The 18,416-nt window shown below is 42.2% G+C and overlaps 1 protein-coding gene across 1 annotated transcript in view; it reads right to left on the bottom strand.

Annotated features, from left to right (window-relative positions):
* edar (ectodysplasin A receptor) overlaps positions 1–17,481 on the bottom strand; it is a 31,405-nt gene extending 13,924 nt beyond the window's left edge. The window contains exons 1-4 of the mRNA XM_025063726.1: positions 16,905–17,481; positions 6,311–6,369; positions 3,309–3,428; positions 3–46 (exon numbers count right to left, since the gene is read on the bottom strand). Coding sequence (XP_024919494.1) covers positions 3–46; positions 3,309–3,428; positions 6,311–6,355 — 209 coding nt within the window. The 5' untranslated portion in view covers positions 6,356–6,369; positions 16,905–17,481. The remainder of the gene's footprint in view (positions 1–2; positions 47–3,308; positions 3,429–6,310; positions 6,370–16,904) is intronic.
* Between the last annotated feature and the right edge of the window lie 935 nt (positions 17,482–18,416).

Below are 18,416 nucleotides of genomic sequence, written 5' to 3'. Positions count from 1 at the left end.
ACGGGACACACTTATACTCCTCGTCCCTCACGCCATAGCCACAGATCTAGAAAAACAAACACAGACACGTGAGTGTTTGCAGAAGTCAGACTGTGTTATCGTAATGACAGTGGTTTGTAACGGCCGACTCTTTGTCCAAGCATCACTCGCTTCCTCTTTTCCTTGTAAATCCTCACAGCGGGGAAACCAAACAACAGGCCACACACGTGCACACACTCTTCTTTCTTTTCTTTTCTTTTCTTTTCTTTTCTTTTCTTTTCTTTCACTCCCTCTCTTTCATCTTTCCTTTCCCTTTCCTTTTCATCTGTCAATTGAAACAGGCCCATGCCTCCTGGCTCTGAGCTACAGAAAGACTTTTCTTAGAAAAATCTAATATCGCCCTTTCTTCGTGTGTAGGTCTCAGGGTGATTGTTTGATTTAAAACTGTTCGCAGCTATCAACGGAATCTTGTCGCTCAGGGTTTTCTTTGGATCTTTAGTTCTTAGGCTCACCACGGCGCCACCTATGTTCAATAAATCAAAGATGTTCAAGAGCGAGTGAAAGCCTCCATTCAAAACCAAATTAGTTTTCAAATTGAGTATCATTAATCCCGTAATTATTTAGAAACAACCAAAAGAGTGTTTCTGCCAGAACCTTTACTTTGTTGACTAAAGAGCGACTCTCAGGAGATTGTGATGAAAATCCCAGGCCCAGGAGGTGCGTGTCTCAAACCCACTGCTCCAGGGAACGTATTTATAATATCTTACAGCTTTCACACATCATAAAAGCTGACTTAAACGTCACGAGCCAACTCTTTGATGCTTCACCTTACAGGCACTTCTGAGGCACGGCAAACAAAAGAAAATCATAAATGTTTGACTGTAGTGCTCATGTGTTTGTCGATGTAAACTAGACAGGGATCGTAATACCACTGCAACAGACACAATCTGGAGATGATCAGAACCGACCGGCAAACGTGGCTAACACAAATAGCGTTTCAAACGACCTAATTAGCTTCAATTGAGTTGTTGCTACGTTAATTTAATGAGATGAGATGAGATGAGATATTCAATCCCACAAATAGCGCTGTGTTGTGCGTTTCTTTTTTATTTGCCACCAGAGGAAACAAACAGTGCTACTGTGCTAACTTCTGGTGCGCAATTTCTAACAAAAGAAAAACTTTTGGGGACACCAGGGTTCTGACCCACACTGGCCTTTAAATTAATAGCTAATACATCAAAATCAACCAGTATGATGAGGATTTTAATGGATTTGGGTAAAAGGTCTCCAAGGAGTTAATAGCAGTCACTAACATTTTTGAAACTGAGAGCTACTTCACAGGCATTTGGTAATACGAAGAACTACTTGTTTGATACAGACTTACCAGATAATCTGTAAACCATAGGTACTGGGTGGCCAAGGTTAAGAGAAACCCTACGGTTGTCTTCTGATTAAAAGGATGTCAATAATTACAGAAACACATTCACATGAAGGTTAAAAAAGCTTGGGAAAATAGAAGACTACATTGTTTACAGACTCCGAAAGTTCAGTCAGGAGCAGGTGTAAAGAGTTCCTTATCCTACTGGTGGAACTATTTATTGCATCTTTTTATGTCTTTCTGCAACTGTCAAACTGGTACAATGATTGTTCACGACTGAGCTCTGTGCTCACGAGACTCAGCTTCTCCTTCCTGCCTCCACTGAAGGAAAGGAAGAGACGAGTGAATCACTGATTTTACAAGTTGAAACAACACATTGTTGGTGTGTTTACTTAAAGCACATGGGAACCCAGAGCAGGAGGAAGGAGGTGAGAGGCAAAAACAAGCCAACACAGTGGGAAGGTTTCAGAGATTTTTATCTGTGATGAGGAATGAAGAGATAAAGAGAAGGAAATAAAAAGACGTTTGGCCATAAAATGAGGATGAAGAGATAAAGAGAAGGAAATAAAACATAATAAAAAGACGGTTGGCCATAAAATGAGAACTTTCACATGAGAAACTTTTTTTTTTTTCGGATTAATCACAGGGTATCTGTGGATTCATTGTTATTAATTGTGATTAAGAGACTACAGTAAGTCAGTAGCCCTGTGCTGGGTGAGGCTGGTCTGATGTGAGGCCTCTACAAACACGTGCTGGGCGTTGAGCGGGTATTTGAAGCTTGAGTTGCTTCTTGAAATGAAATGTTTTTTTTCCCACACTGTGCACAAACTAGAACATCCCAATGGACTGTGAATAAGAGCGAAGGTAAATGGACGGATGGTGTAATCGTCGGATATACAGTGTATCTGTGAATAAGAGCGAAGGTAAATGGACAGATATACAGTGTACGTGATTCAGCCCATGTTTTCACTTGTTAATTTTGACAGTCGTACCAACGATATTGATATGTACGGTTCCTATAAGTAAAATCTGTGCATTTAAAAAAAATACTTGTATGTAGCAAGAGCTATGACGGGCACTTTTTTGTGTCTTTAACGAAGCAGTTTGGACAGGTTCAGTAAATCATTAAGATGCAGAAAATGATTCCTTAGGTCTTAGGTATCATTGATATTAATGACATAATTGCATGAAAGTGTCTGTGGATCAGTGGGCCCAGAACTTGCCTTTGCCACGTTGACATCAAAGTTAAATAACTAAGTAGGGAGCGTCTGAAAATGACTCTATAGTTTCTACGTAGCAAAGTTGAATTAAAAGCAACTGAGCTCGTTGCCAAATCTAACTAAGTAGGGAGCGTCTGAAAATGACTCTATAGTTTCTACGTAGCAAAGTTGAATTAAAAGCAACTGAGCTCGTTGCTAAATCTAAGAACAGACTGAGAGAAAAAAAAAACCCTTCATTGACTTTGAGTTGCACCGGCAGCTGCTTCTCTGAGGAGGGCGTGGCACCCCGGGGTGCCCAGTGGAGCGTTTACCTGCTCCCTGTTTTCTTTGGCTGTCAGCAGACTGAGTGATGGAGGATAAATCACTGCGTGCCTACTGCCATCCATTTATTCTAATGCATGCCGTCACGGCACAGGCAATGGAAGCAATAAACCATAATAAAAATAAAAATAAAAATTTAAGCAGTTCCATTGTGCAGCTCCGTGTGAACCTCTGTGTGTTTGTGTATATGTACGGTGGGTGGTCTGAGGAGAAAAAGAAAGTTCGATTTTTATGGTATTAATCAATCGTGTGTGTCTTCGTCTTTATCCCACGCTCGTCTTCCGGCAATGACATCGTCCAAGGTATGCAATAAAGTCCTTTAATTTATCGCAACAATCAAAAATGTTACTAATTTTCACATGGTGGTCGCAGCGAGCGCATGCATGTGTGCGGGCCGTCGGCGGTCTCACCATATGCGGCTCTTGTCCCGGTTGGCACTGAGGACAGGCCTGGCAGCTGTTGCTGGTCTGGTTGAAGAACTCGTACTCTCCGCAACTGGTATGCTCCGCGCTAGCAAACATGCAGCACACCTGAACAGGGACAGGAGGAGGTGGAGAAATGGTGATTAATACAGGGATGTGTTTTTGGAGTCAACAAAGAAAGGCAGAACATTTTACACTGGTGTGGAGCCCAATGGGCCACCAACACTGAAGGACTGATTTAGATAAGGCTGTAGGAATGGTCCAGTCCGATAATCTGGGTCGGTATTAGGACGAAATTAGTTTTTGATTTTAACTATTTTGAATTTAGGACGAAATTAGTTTTTGATTTTAAAAAAGGTTTTCTGAAGAAAATGAACTATTTTGAAAGCTGAGAAAACCAGACATTTTTGGACAAACTTGATTGGGAAGGGGTTTAAATAATTTGATATTGATACATCAGCATCTGGATTTTTCCAGAACCTGGAAGAAGAACTGGATTTCAGTCCTTAGTTGAGGTAAAGACCTTTTGGCGACCCCCTGTGGCAGGCTGCGTGGGTCGCTGAGACTTTGCATCTTTGCACCAGGCTCTGTTTTGCTCACTTATCCGTGACAATGACACTGATTGTGGATTGTGTATTTGTGGTTTGGGTTCATTCAACATCAACTGCCCCTTTGGGATCAATAAAGTTGCCCTAGTCTGACTGTGAATCACGTCCCTGGTGGATTGCTGACGTGCAAATTAATTGTAGCTACGTGTTAAGGATATTTTCCCCCTAAGTGTGAAAACAACACACACACACACACCATCTTTGGCTCTTTCTGCTCCAGACAACAACAACGGAGACAAGTGGTCCAATGACGACATTGGACGGCGTCCCTGCTCGTTCAGTGAGAACAATCTGCATAATGGATTTTAATTGTCACAAACCAAACAACAAAGAAAACAAACATCCCAACATCTTCATCTGTGATACTGCGATTAGCGCAGATGAGTGTTAGCCGTGTGTGAACGAGAGCTTTTTTTTTTCTTTTTTTTTTTTTCACACAATAGCTGCATTTGCTCGTGTGTCTGTCGGTCTGTGTGTGTCCTCGTGTGTGTGTGTGTGGCATTGTCTCATAGTGGCTCAATCTAATAAGTAGCATCTGTTTTTTATGGCCTAACCAGCATACTTTGTGCATTTGCAAACAAACTAACCGACTTCTAAAAATCATCTGCGGTCCAGAAAATAAAGGAGGGAAAGTAAACCAGTGCATGACTGATTCCCTCCAGACTCTCTCTATTGTTCTAGTAACGTCTCCCTCTTTTTCCTCCTAACCATATTATGACACTAGACCTTATACCGTACAAGAAACGGACGGAAATATGTGGTTTCTGGCAGAAAGTCTCAGGAAAAAAAAAGGTCTTTGTTGCAGAATGCTGTAAATGCTAATTTAATAAGAGGCTTTTCACTCCATTCAAACTATTTATACCTAATACTGTAAACTACAGTGTACTTTATACTGGGGGGTGGTGAGAGAGCAGGGGTTTCCAGCCTCTGGTCTGTGGACCAATTCTGATCCAAGGATATTTTTTTTAAAAATGTGGTCATTTATATTTTCTTTCTTCATTTGAAAAATATTCTTTCCACTTTTTTTAAATTAGTACTTTTTCTACTTTTTTAGACTCCAAAAACGTCTAGAATATTTTGAAAACGTATCCTTAATCATCCTTTAATGATCCATCAACCAATCAGTAGGAAGGGCTTGATAATAGTCCCATCCATAGTACAAACTTTTTCTACTGGTCTGACCTTTGACCTCCTCCTTTCCTGTCAGTGAAAATGCAGATGTGTTTGTGTGTTTGCTGTTAGAAAGCAAGTCAAAAATGACTTTAGCTGAACATTTGTTTGGTTGAGTTTCGTTGCATCATTCTTCATTTGCAGACTCTGATAGGCCGTAAAAAAAAAAAAAATACTGCACAGAGAAGCAAGTCAAAAATGACTTTAGCCAAATGACATTAAAAAAATTACTGCACAGAACAAGGACACTGGTGCGTTGTCCTTTTCAACATTCCTACAATCAAAGATTGCTCAATTTGTGCGAAACATCTGCTGTTTCCGTTATCCTTTGTTGATTTGTCCACAAAGGTCATCTGCAGTTACTTACTGTAGGGAGTGAGTTACTGACAGGAACTGTTTACACAGGTTTTCTCCAACTGTTTGTGCAACTTCTCAGTGATTAGACTTTGCCTCTGAGGAAACTGTCATAATGATCATCTTCTCTTTACTTTCCACAGTTGAAAAAACAAACCGCCTGCCATACCAATTGGGCAGCCATCACACTGCCAGAGTGAGTGTATACTCAAGCAGTGTCGCATAAATACAGAAAACATCTCTGCACATGTTCACCACATTGCGGTTTCCTCAGTTTAGGGTGAATTTATATTACAATTTGGCAGGAAGCAGAATTGGAAATAGCACGGAGTTGTTGCAGAGGCTTAATCCAAATACTTCTTCCCTTTCTACTACGTGTGAGCCTGTATTTACACACCAGGACGGATGAGAGAAAAACACAGTGATGGAGTGGGAAGGCAGAGAGTGATTTTCCAGATCAAAACGGGCTGGGATCGTCTCACTTCCTGGTCGGATTTAACGGATGTAAGATCTCGGAGAGGCTCTAAATCTGACTAAATGGTACAAGTCCTGCAGAATTGTGCAAGCTCCTGGCACGGAGCGGCTGAAGTCTGAATGAAGCGCTGCCACATGTGGAGCTGATTACAGATGTGATTCATACCCATGAATGAATAAGGAACAGGAAGATAATAATGGGAGCAGATTTAATCCATGGCTTGATGCTGTTTTAAGAGATTTAAGAGATTTATATTAATTATTTTGTGTTGAATGTCTTTCAAAGTCCTATTTTTAAATTGTAATGAAGACAGAAACTGACGAAGTACAGAGAGCAATGAAATAAGAATTAAAAAAAATTGGAGAAAAAAAACAACAACTTACTAATAAGGAGAGCAGGACGGACTTCTGACCTCTTCTTTCTGACATTTTGCGTCTTCAGCCTGGAGATAAAAACAGAGACATCATATCATCCGTCATTAACTTTCTGCATTTTGTAACATTAACACTGAACTTTCACATTTGAATCTTGTAACATTAACACTGAACTTTCACATCATTTTAATAATTTCTGCCAAAAAACACTTGTTTGATGAAACACTGCCATGGATCCAAACATGTGTGCTATCAGTGGGAGCGTGCACGTGTGAGTGTGTGTGTGTGTGTGTGTGGTCCTGATGACCTCACTGTCCTGTTGCCGTGACTTCTTCTCCTCCAATAAACATCCAACAGCAGCGGAGCAGCCCTCAGTGTTTCTCTGGCTCATGAGTCAGAACACTTTTGGCTAACCTCTGCTTCTGTTGATGGCACCGTATCAGTCCGTAACCAGAGGCAAATCTACTTTCACAACACTCTGATGACTTGCGCTTAGCTTCCTCTGGGTGGCAGCAAATCCGAAATTATTCGCAATCATTTTGGACCAAAGAAGTCACATTGACGAGTTTAACACCTGATAGGACGTTGAAGGGAGAACCAGTGGTTCTCAAACTATGGTGCGTGTACGGGTTTGAGCTCCCCCTAGTGGTATGTGGGGGAATTAATTGTTTTTCTTGGGTTTTTTATATATATATTTATTATATACATAAATATTACTATGGGGTTTCAATATTGATTTTTTTAAAACATTCACTAAATTTGACAATGGAGTTTTAATTCCAATGAAATACTGTAGTAAAGATTTAGTGTGGCGTTCCCACATCATTAAATGAACCTCAGAACAGTAACCATGTTTATTTTATCTGAAGGAACATTGTTTTAAATTATTGGGAATATATATATATATATATATATATATATATATATATATTTCAAAGTTTACTCAAAATTCTAAATAGCATATTATAAATGACGATTATTGATGGAAAATAATTTTATGGTTTTTTTTTCACACACTGAATTATACTGTGCCACTAGGGGACATTAGTGACCGCGTCCACCTGAATGGAAAGTAAAACATCAGAGTGGATTTCTGGCCTGAGATTAAAAACCATTACAGATAATGTCAGATTTTTTTTTTTTTTCTTGAATTGACATGAGGAAACATCTGTTCAGTTCAGTGAGTTTAGTGGTGAAGTGTGTGTGTGTGTGTGTGTGTGTGTGTGACAGGAAGAAGCCCCTATTATCTGCTATCTGAGGTCAGGATCTGTCTGTCTGGCTCCAACCTCTGATTTTCACTCTTCCATGTCGCGGACTCGGAGTTCAAAACCTTGATCTTCAGTCGGGCTTAATTCCCTCAACCCTGAGGGCTTGATCTTGCTTAATTACAGCCTCTCTCTCTCTCTCTCTCTCTCTCTCTCTATAACACACACTTAAACACATTAAACTCAAGGCTACGCCGTGTGTCCATACACAGAGAGAACGATGGGCTGCGAAAGCAGCAACAGACAACCCAGTTGTGAGGTGTAGATGTGTGTGTTGCAGCACACGTGAACATCGGGACTCTGTGTGTGTGTGTGTGTGTGTGTGTGTGTGTATCGGCTTAAAAGATAAAAGAGAAGATAGCGTTTATTTTCCTCCAAATCAGGAAATGAAGAGCTGCCAAAATGCTGCTGGACCCCCTGAAGGCTCCTCATTATAAGGTTTAAGTGATACACACACACACACACTCACACACTTGTGTTTGAAGACGCCGTGTGTCTTCTGACACTCTTCTCCCTCTTTCATGCCGCTCTAGTCTTTCTAACCTTGGCTCCTTCTCTGTCGGGGCAGGTCTGACATGAAAGTCACACTCAAACTTTTTTTTTTTTTTTTTTTTTTTTACCTCCTTGGGGAATTCATCATCTAACAGCCACATAATCTCTAACAATAAAAGAAAAGAGCCTTTCTGTTTTTAGCAGTAGCTCATCTGCGTATGTGTGACTGTGAAGTAGCGCTGTTTTAATACTGAAAAGCAACTTGTCAACATCCTGGCAGCGACACTCACCCTCCCCCCATTGTCTCCCTCTTCCTCTCTCTCTGGTTTTCATTTAACTGTCTTTGATTGCTCTTCTTGTTAGTGTCAATGCAAATCAAATTTGAAATTCCACTCAGCGACAGGAAGAAAAAGAAAAAAAGAAAAAAAATCCAACCCGCCACATTTTTAAAAAATTTGCACAGTGCCAAAACCCGGTGACCTCAAAAATTCATCTAAAGCAAATAAGTGAAGAAAAGAGGACATTCTTTGTCTTCTGTCTGAGCTCCTTCGCCTCCAGTGACAAGTATAATGCGGCTAATATCATCGAAAATCCACAGCAAACATCAAAGCAGCATTAGGTCTACATTAAGTCTACAGTGATGTGGTCGGCGGCTTCAGATGACAGCCAAATAGGTCTAACTGGGAGTCATGACCAGGATATGTGCGGTCGTAGTACGGCGAGCGCCTGAAGACCGTGGCCACAGGGAATTCCCATAGATCAGCTCAAAGAAATCCATATATTAAGCAGACGTTAGCTCGCCCCCTCCTGTAAGGTTTGTGTATGTGGACTGTATGAGGCGTCAGTCCAGGCTTGTCCAAAGTCCGGCCCTGGGGCCAATCCTGGCTTTTATGTGGGCTGTGAAGAGTTTTTTTTATATGACCTAGCGGTAGAGTACCTCGACAGTACCTCGAGCCTAAGTTTAGTTGTTCTTGAGCTATTTTTGTTTGAACAATTTTTGGTTATTTTTTAAATGTTTCCATTTCATCAATATTTTAGCAACTGCTCTGTCATTGTTTTTAGATGTTTCCATTTCATCAATTTACTTTTATTTTTTTCTATTCTTTTATTTCTATTTTACTAACTGCTGTGTCGTTAAAACGTACAATCTTTTTTTTTTCTTATTTCTATTTTAGCAACTGCTCTGTCATTAGGTTAAAACGTACAAAGGAAATGCTAACAGCGCTAGTTAGCTTTCACGCTGGTAACAAAAAACCTGACACAGAACATTCAAACTTCATACACAGAAACCTCATCAAACTGTCTTAGGGCAAGAGCACTGCTCACTTCTGCCACCCTGTGGCCCTAAGCCACATATTATTACCAATAGTAATTATCTGGAAGTTGATCAATGCTCCAAATTATTCATCGCTAAAATTGCCTTTGCCTAATTCTCCACTAACGCAGAGTAACATACAGCTGAAGCAAGGCAGGGCTGAGAGCTGAGGGATGAACCCAGCACTTACTGTAAACACATGCCTTCAAACTACCAAAATAATCATTATGTGACGGACCAGCATGCACCTTTTATTTAGGTGTGGAAAAACAAAGAATAAGGTCAGCAGCGCTGGGATGTACTCCCTACATTAACACAAAATGTTGGAACAACTTAATGAGCTTCCAAACACTAACGTTCCTCACTGAAAATAAACCAAAACAATAAAAATAAGTTATCCGTTAAAGGAGAACATTTAACTCTACGTTGCGTAACGATCAGGATAAATGAGAAAATCATTTTCCTGCTAGGCTCATCAACAGGTCATTCAGTGGGCGTCGAACCCCGACCAGGGAGGGAGCCAGTGTGAAAGATCAAGAATGAGTTTGGTTGATGGTTTGCGGATGTTTGCATACACTGTATCGGTGAATTTACGGTGACAAGTTAAGCTGCAGCCGGAAGGCTTTGTCATCCTGCTTTAATTATCCCCAAAAGAAAAAAATCTGCTTTTAATTTGAGTCTTTCTCCTTCTTTTAATTATTTTCTTGTATTTCTCTTCTTACGTTTCCTCCTTTTGACAGATTTTTTAAATTAACCATCGACAACATGCGACTTCTTGTTGTAGGAACAGCAGAAAGGAAATTCGGACTGAAACCCTTTGAAGCTACTGGTAGCTGAACCGGAGAAATGAAGAAATTTTGGTTTACGTACTTGAGGATATTCAATATATTACATGTAACATCAAACTGATGCAGTATAAATAAAAAATAAACAAAACTGATGCAGTATAAATAAAAAATAAATATATACAAACTCAGAACTATATTTATATTTAAAATACATTAGCCCTGCTGCGCGACCTCCAACAGTTTTGTGTCCCCGAGGGAGCCCCCGCCCCCCACTTTGGTAACCATTCACATGTTTACCCTGTTTGTGTCCTGGATTCCTTCCACAATCCAAACGTGCCGTTTTTATTTGTCGGACAATTTGAACTGACCAGAGGTTTGAATGCGTTCCTTTTACAAACAAAGGGTTAGAAGTAGAAGACGTAATTATAATGTGATTTAAAAACTTTGGTAACTCTGATTTAAAAATAAAAAAACATCAATAAATAGTAAATATAACTGTTGTTTCTGTCAGGTTTGACAGAAACTGTTTATTCTATTGTTCATTCAAAGTAAAGGTCATAAATTCACTCCTGAAAGTCAGAGCATTTAACGGCATCTAATGTCATGTCATTATAGTTTCAATAATCATTAACCAAAGCTTGTAATTATTTTACCTCAATTACACCTGGTTGTAATGGTGTGAAACATCGTCTGAACACCTCAGCGTGTGTGTGTCTGTGTGTGTGTGTGTTCAGGAATTTGGCCAGTCTGCTGCTGCTGAGCCCTTTTTTAAGTAATCATAAGTGCCTTGTCCTGTCTCCTGTGAATTATGAGTGAGGAATCTGCTGCTGGCATTTTCACCTCCTTTCTGAGATTCGTAGAGGTAACACCAGGGTGGTGCAGCCCAGCTGTCAGTCAAATCACGCCCCTCCCTCTCACCTTCAACTGAATCGGACCGTAGCCGTGCCTCGCAGCCTTCCTCAACACAACTGGGAAATGTATTTTAAAAACAAAAAGGAAGTGGAAGCTGTCGTCGTCTGTGGCCGCGTGCATTAATCTCTGTCACAGATTTCCACATCGCCACACTGACACTGCTCCTCACATCAACGGTGGAGGAGGAAGTGGAACTGACTGAACAAACTGGCCATCGCGGCTCATTTGTCAACACGCAAATGAAGTGGAAATAAATACGTCGAATTTTCCAGTAATATCACCGTCCCCGGTTTGATGTGAAAAAATAAACCCGTGATTAAAGTCGTTTTCAACTCGGGGGAGACAGACGCAAACCTCAGACGACAGCTGGTCCTCATCTGCTAACTTCAACATCCGTTTACTGCCGCAGAATCAGGCTTCATCAGTGGGAAATCTATTTTCTTTTCTCGGGTGTCAAAACACTCTTTGCTGCGTGATTTCACTGCGACTGGGATTGATAAAGCGTCCGTGGCTCGTACTTGACTGCACTTGAATTATAATAGAATAATAATAGAGTGTACGTGTGCGTCTCCTGCTACTGCGTACAGGAATGGGTTTGAAGAAAAATACTTTGGTTTGTTTTTGGGGACGTTCTGCAGGTCATGAGTAACGAGAGTGGGATGGAAATGTTGTCTGGAGTTGGGATTAGAACTAGTGTCGGATTAGGGTTAGAGTTAGGGCTGGGACTGAGAATAGTCAAATATTTGTAATACATAAGGGACGAGGGAATGCACTGAATTGATCACAGAATGCAGTCAGTGTGTGTGTGTGTGTGTGTGTGTGTCTGTGTGTTCCTACAATTCTATTCATCTTTTGATTGCTTTAATTACAGACTTACTGTCAGCTTCCCACTCAACGTGCAGGAAAAACAAACTCTTAGGGCACATGAAAAGAAGTAACACACACACACATACACACATACACACACACCTTTCCCAGCTCCAGTCAGTCAGTCAGTCAGTCAGTCAGTCAGTCAGTCAGTAGTCCCTTTGATTCCCTGCCTGCTGGTGATCTGTCTTTCATCGTCTCCTCTCCTGATCCCTTGTTCCTCTCTCTCTCTCTCTCTCTGTCTCTCTCTCTCTCCCTCGTCTCCACACTCGTCTCTGTTTATTTTGCGGCGGCTGTAGGTGGGAAGGCTAATCTCCGACCTGGAATTCATCAGGACGGCTCCTTGTATCCCAGCAGACTAACACCTAAATTATAGTGACTGCGGGCAACGTTGTCTCCGTTATAAATTATTGTTTAAAGGCCGCGTCATGGATGTTTTGTCGCCGAGATTAGATCAGCAGTCGGTAAGCCTTTCAGGAACCACAGGGATTTAATTATTATGATGAGCAGATGAGGATTATGACGGTAATGACCTCACACCACGAGGAGGATTTTTCTTGAAGGTAGACTACGCAGAAATCTCAGTGAAAGATAAACCATGGTTTATCTGCTCTTTACCCTGTGTGGTCGTCTTTTTCTGCTGGAGGCGAGTTCTGTATAGATGGCACTGTCTACCATTCAAATATATATATGTTTACTGGTTGGAGGTTCAGCTGGGGCTTCTAATCAAATGGTTGCTGGTTTGAGTCCCATGACAGATAAAAAAATATCTCTCCTTTCCAGAAAGTATTTAAGTTACTTCACCTTCAGCAACTACAGTTGGAGCTACACATTGGCTAAGACTAAATCATTTTTCTTAATAATTAGCATTAGCCCGACTAGCTTGAAAGCTAAATAGTTTGTTATATTTCGTGCCGTTCTTTTTATTCACCAAGTTTAGATGAACGTAACACAGTAATGTGGTGCAGTGCAGTCACTTCATTGACCACATCATGCTTACAGCTCCCTCTGCAGGGGAGCAAAGGCAAAGAAGAGCCAATCAACTGCGACTATAAAGCGACTGTTTATGTTGACGATGGTGCTTTGTCTATTCTCGCGCTTGGATCCGGTCCAAAAATGTAGTCACGTCTCCCGTGGCCTTCGCCCCGCTGCCAAGTTCTGAGAAAATCTTTTGAGTTGTTTTTTTTTTTTTTTGTAATCCTGCTAACAGTTACCCTGACAGGTGGCAATGAAAACATAACTGCCTTGGCAGAGGTAAAAAGCCGAGGACTCCTCACAGGAGGGTGATTATGTTCAAAGCACGAAATCTCGTGAATTTGCCAAAAATAGCATTTAGTTAAGTATTTTTAAACCTGCTGACGAGGTCGGTACTGACAGACGCCAAGACGTTTCCTTTGACTCGGGCAGATATTTAAAGTTGCCGCTATCAACACATTTAAAGGGTGCAGTACCGATCACACCCTCCGACCAGAGCGTACACACACCTGCGCAGGTGGCCGCACAAACGCATGAATCCTTCAGTGCCTTACTGAGTGCCAGCGGTCTTCATCGACCACATCAGAAACCGACAGAGGTGCAGATTAGACCTGTCGTCGTGAGCAACAGGTCCCCACAACGCACAACAACCAGTCGTACCTTCATCTCGCTGCATCCACTCGCCTGTTTGTGTGTGCGATTTCCAGGACCTCACCCGCGGTTTCTGTTTCTACAAAACAGCAGGAGTCGAATGCCAGATCTCACTTCGCAAACAGTGAATCAAAGGAACTGATGACTGACTGCAGAAGGTTCCTCCATATGCAGAACATTTAATTGACACAAATTAGGCCACAAACCCACCCTCCCAAATCTGATTAACCCGACTCCCCCAGGCCAACAGGAGGTTTAAACTGTTGATTTAGTGTTGGTTTTCGGGGCTGTCTGTGCGGAGAGAGTGGAACATATGATTAAGACGGCTTAATCCTTCCATGTTGCCTCACTGGGATTATTGCATGGAAATTAAAATATAATGAAATGCAGCTACTACTGATGGGTTTTTTTCGCGGACCTCCTGGAAGGGCTGCAGGGAACTCATTCTGATTCACTCAGAATCTCACCTTCTCCTGCCCTGAAGAGAAGGGATGTGATGGTAATTGATTCAAATGAAGTGATCCTGTTTGGTGAAATGCTGCCATCACCACATCAATGTGGAGTTAAGGATATAAACGTTCTGTCGCTTCAAGTTAGAGTTGTGATTTTTGCCTGCACTGCACGCCTGGGTTCCTCCGTTACAGTGGATCGCCTGACTTTTTTTTTTTCTTACTGTTGCCTTTCAGCTCTGTCTCCCATCATCTCCACTTCACCTTGTCTCTATAACTTTATCTCCAAACTCCATCCTCATTTAAAGTCACTGTGAGGCTGTACATCCCTGTCAGTGCAGATGAAAATCTCTGTCAGCACTTCCAGACTATTTTTATTTTAACCAGTTGATGCAAAATCACTATATTTTCTGACCCACCATAAACGTGCCTTAGGTTAGGGTCCGACCCCTATGTTGAGAACCTGTGAGGAGACACCAAACGTGTGGATGGCAGAAACAAACAAGGAAAATTTTGTCTTGTTTTTTCTGCCAAGTCACCAATTAGGTTCTCAATGTCGGTGCCCAGCCCTTACAGAAGACATGTCTACATGAGCGTAAATGAAAGTTGTTTCTCACTAGAATTTCCCTTAAACAGTTGTTGACAACAAAGTCATTAAGCTGTACTTGAAGCAAAGAGATGGGTTAATGACCCCCAAGGAATTCTGGGAAATATTTTGGACCAACAATAAGCAAACATTTTTGTCAATTCCAATGTTCAATCAACTATGGACAGTCATGCGTTTAAATCGGTTGATACTTGTAGTTTCTGACAATTCATTCACCAGCGTTATTGATCAATTTAAAAAATGATAGTTGCTATAATAACTTGTACGTTCATTACAACTGTGTAAATCACTGCTTTATGTCAACTATATGCCACAATTCAAATGATTTTTCTCCTCAAAATAACAATGAATAGTCGTCGATGTTCGCGAGCAGACAGATGTCAACAAACAAGGACAAGGACAAACAACAACACAGTGTAAAAGAGGTCGAGAAAAACGACACCATCGACTTTGTCAAAGTAAAACTCTTCACCAAATGTGGCTGAAAACACTTCACTCTGAAAGACGTATGGTCTTCAGGGTGTCGAGCATCGTAAACTCTCAGCCCGACCTCCTGGACTCTATAAACATCTCCGTGGGGGCAGAACGAGTTCGCTGCGTGGATGGAAATCAGCTGTGACATCGAACATAAATCTCAGACAAGAAAACGACTCCTTACTGAAAAATCAGCCCAGAATAAATCCAGTAATTGTGTAAATTCCAGCAGGAAGGGAGTAAGTAAACAAATCATCCATTCACTTCAGTGTTGGACGACCGTGGCTACAGGCGCCGCGCTGCTTTGTTAGCTTTTTTCTCCCATCATCCCTTTAATCCCCAGAAACTATATTAGCTTCCTTTGAAGATGAGTTACGGTCCCACCCCTGTTTCATCTGAGTCTACTTTGACTTTCTACCTGTGAACATAAAAAGAGTCAGTGGCGAGGAGGAACTATGCTCTGGGGGCTGCAGGGGGGAGAGGGAGAGAGAGCGGGTGAGTGAGTGAGTGAGTGAGGGGGAGACAGAGAGACGCACTCAGAGATAGAGACTGAAAGAGACAGATTGATTTCCACCTCCAGCAGCCGCAGTTCAAAGCCAGCCAGCAGACTTCAGAGGCTCGGCAGGATGCGGCACGTTCCTGGCCGGGCCAAGTTGGCTGTCTGCGGGCAGGACTTCCCCCAGGGGCCCTGGGGGCCCGGCACGTGGGACAGTCAGACGGCACCAGGAAAACAATTATGTAAAGATGTGTGCACGGTGACAAACATCCACTGCCACAAAGGAACATCAGAGCGCTGGTAATTCTGACCACCGGAAGAGAGCCACACTCCAGGTTCTGCCATTTATCTAATGCCGGTTAGGGCTGCCAGGGGGCGGTATATACAGCATGTAACCTACCAGGTCAGGAATCAAACCCACAACCCTCTAAATGTAAGACAACGACACTATCCACTGAGCTACAGCTAACCACAGCATGTAAGAAATAATGATTTTGGGCAATATGGAGAAGTGGCTAGTACTCTCGCCTTACAGCAAGGAGGTCACTGTTCGATCCCTGTTACTCATACATATATTCTCTCTGTATGACGTTTGGATTTTCTCCTGCATGAAACTCAAAAACCGTGCACTTTACCAACTCCTCCCATAGACATAAAAGTATGAAACAGCGGACGACGAGCTGATGAACAAACCTCCAACATCTCCACACCAAGACAACACAAACGTCAGCAGCAGCAGCAGCAGCAGCAGCAGCAGCTCCAGCCTGACGGAGGCCGACGATTAACCAGACCATAAAGTAAAGATGTGATGATGTGAGAAATTCAAATCCGCCTCAAATGTCTTCCAGCTTCATCCTCAGTCCCTGCACCAACATGTACTGTCACATACTTTACTGTGTATTTAGAGGATAATCGTACGTCCCAGCAGTTCAGTTGTAAATTAAAAAAAATTTAAAAAAAACTTCTGTTTGAATGAACGGCTCAAGTCTAATCCACTTGACATCGAACTTTCCTGACTGTAGATGTGAACCTCAGACAGAAGACACCGGATCATCCTGCATGTATGACACAGCACGGCTGTAACAGTACAACTGTTATTTACTTCCTTTTATATATATATATAAATATATATTTTCTCATTCAGCTGCACCAAAACACCAAAGAATCCACACTTGGTTTGATGAGTTTAAAAAAAAAACTACAGTAAAGCACATGTTTGTTTGGGATAATAAGTGCTGCTCAGGAATTTCCCTGAAGTCTTGCAGCAATCCGTCCGTGCATTCCTGAGACAGTAGCTGCTCACAGACCTCACCTGGAGCTCAGAGAAGGGGGCGCTGCTCCGGGTGCTCCTCCGCGGTCCTCTGTGGTTCTGGGATCAGTCCTGGGTGATCCGGTGATCAGTCTCTGCCGTGGAGCCGGATCAGCATCGCCGAGGGACCGAGTGCGTCTGACTTTGTCCTGTTCAAAAGTGTGTGAGTGAGTGAGTGTGAGTGTGTGAGTGTGTGTCAGCCTCCACCGTGGAGCCCGTCGATGTGTCTGCAGGCTCCTCCTTAATGAGGGAGAGACACTCAGGGGGGAAAGTGGGAAGTTTCTCCGCCCTGAGTGAGAAACGGATGAACTTGTCCCAGGTAGACTGGATGTCTGCGGGGAGGCGGCTGGGTGTAAGGCTGTGACTCAACCCCGCCCCCTAGTGGCCGTTTGGGAACGATGTCTCCTGTGGCCGTCTATCGTTCAAACACGTTGGAAAAGAAATCAAAACAAAACTCGACTTCGGTGAAGACGGTGGTGATCTTAGCATATTTATCCTTCAAGATACCGAGAATACAAAAATGTAAAGAATCATAAATGTAATTAAAGTGAAGAAACAAGAAAAGGAAGGAATAATAAAAGAATGGAAATTAATTAGAATAGAAATATAAGCCTACACATTAATTAAAAAAATATATACAATGATTGAATTTTTTTTCGTGATGGAAAACGTAAGAACCACCAAGTCAACACAAACGGCAGCAGCAGCAGCAGCTCCAGCCTGACGGAGGCCGACGATTAACCAGACCATAAAGTAAAGATGTGATGATGTGAGAAATTCAAATCCGCCTCAAATGTCTTCCAGCTTCATCCTCAGTCCCTGCACCAACATGTACTGTCACATACTTTACTGTGTATTTAGAGGATAATCGTACGTCCCAGCAGTTCAGTTGTAAATTAAAAAAAATTTAAAAAAAACTTCTGTTTGAATGAACGGCTCAAGTCTAATCCACTTGACATCGAACTTTCCTGACTGTAGATGTGAACCTCAGACAGAAGATACCGGATCATCCTGCATGTATGACACAGCACGGCTGTAACAGTGCAACTGTTATTTACTTCCTTTTTTATATATATATATATAAATATATATTTTCTCATTCAGCTGCACCAAAACACCAAAGAATCCACACTTGGTTTGATGAGTTTAAAAAAAAAACTACAGTAAAGCACATGTTTGTTTGGGATAATAAGTGCTGCTCAGGAATTTCCCTGAAGTCTTGCAGCAATCCGTCCGTGCATTCCTGAGACAGTAGCTGCTCACAGACCTCACCTGGAGCTCAGAGAAGGGGGCGCTGCTCCGGGTGCTCCTCCGCGGTCCTCTGTGGTTCTGGGATCAGTCCTGGGTGATCCGGTGATCAGTCTCTGCCGTGGAGCCGGATCAGCATCGCCGAGGGACCGAGTGCGTCTGACTTTGTCCTGTTCAAAAGTGTGTGAGTGAGTGAGTGTGAGTGTGTGAGTGTGTGTCAGCCTCCACCGTGGAGCCCGTCGATGTGTCTGCAGGCTCCTCCTTAAT

Source organism: Cynoglossus semilaevis, chromosome 16 (assembly GCF_000523025.1).
Source record: "Cynoglossus semilaevis isolate Cse_v1.0 chromosome 16, Cse_v1.0, whole genome shotgun sequence".
In the NCBI taxonomy this organism is placed as follows: Eukaryota; Metazoa; Chordata; class Actinopteri; order Pleuronectiformes; family Cynoglossidae; genus Cynoglossus; species Cynoglossus semilaevis.
This window is presented reverse-complemented; position numbering and strand designations above follow the sequence as displayed.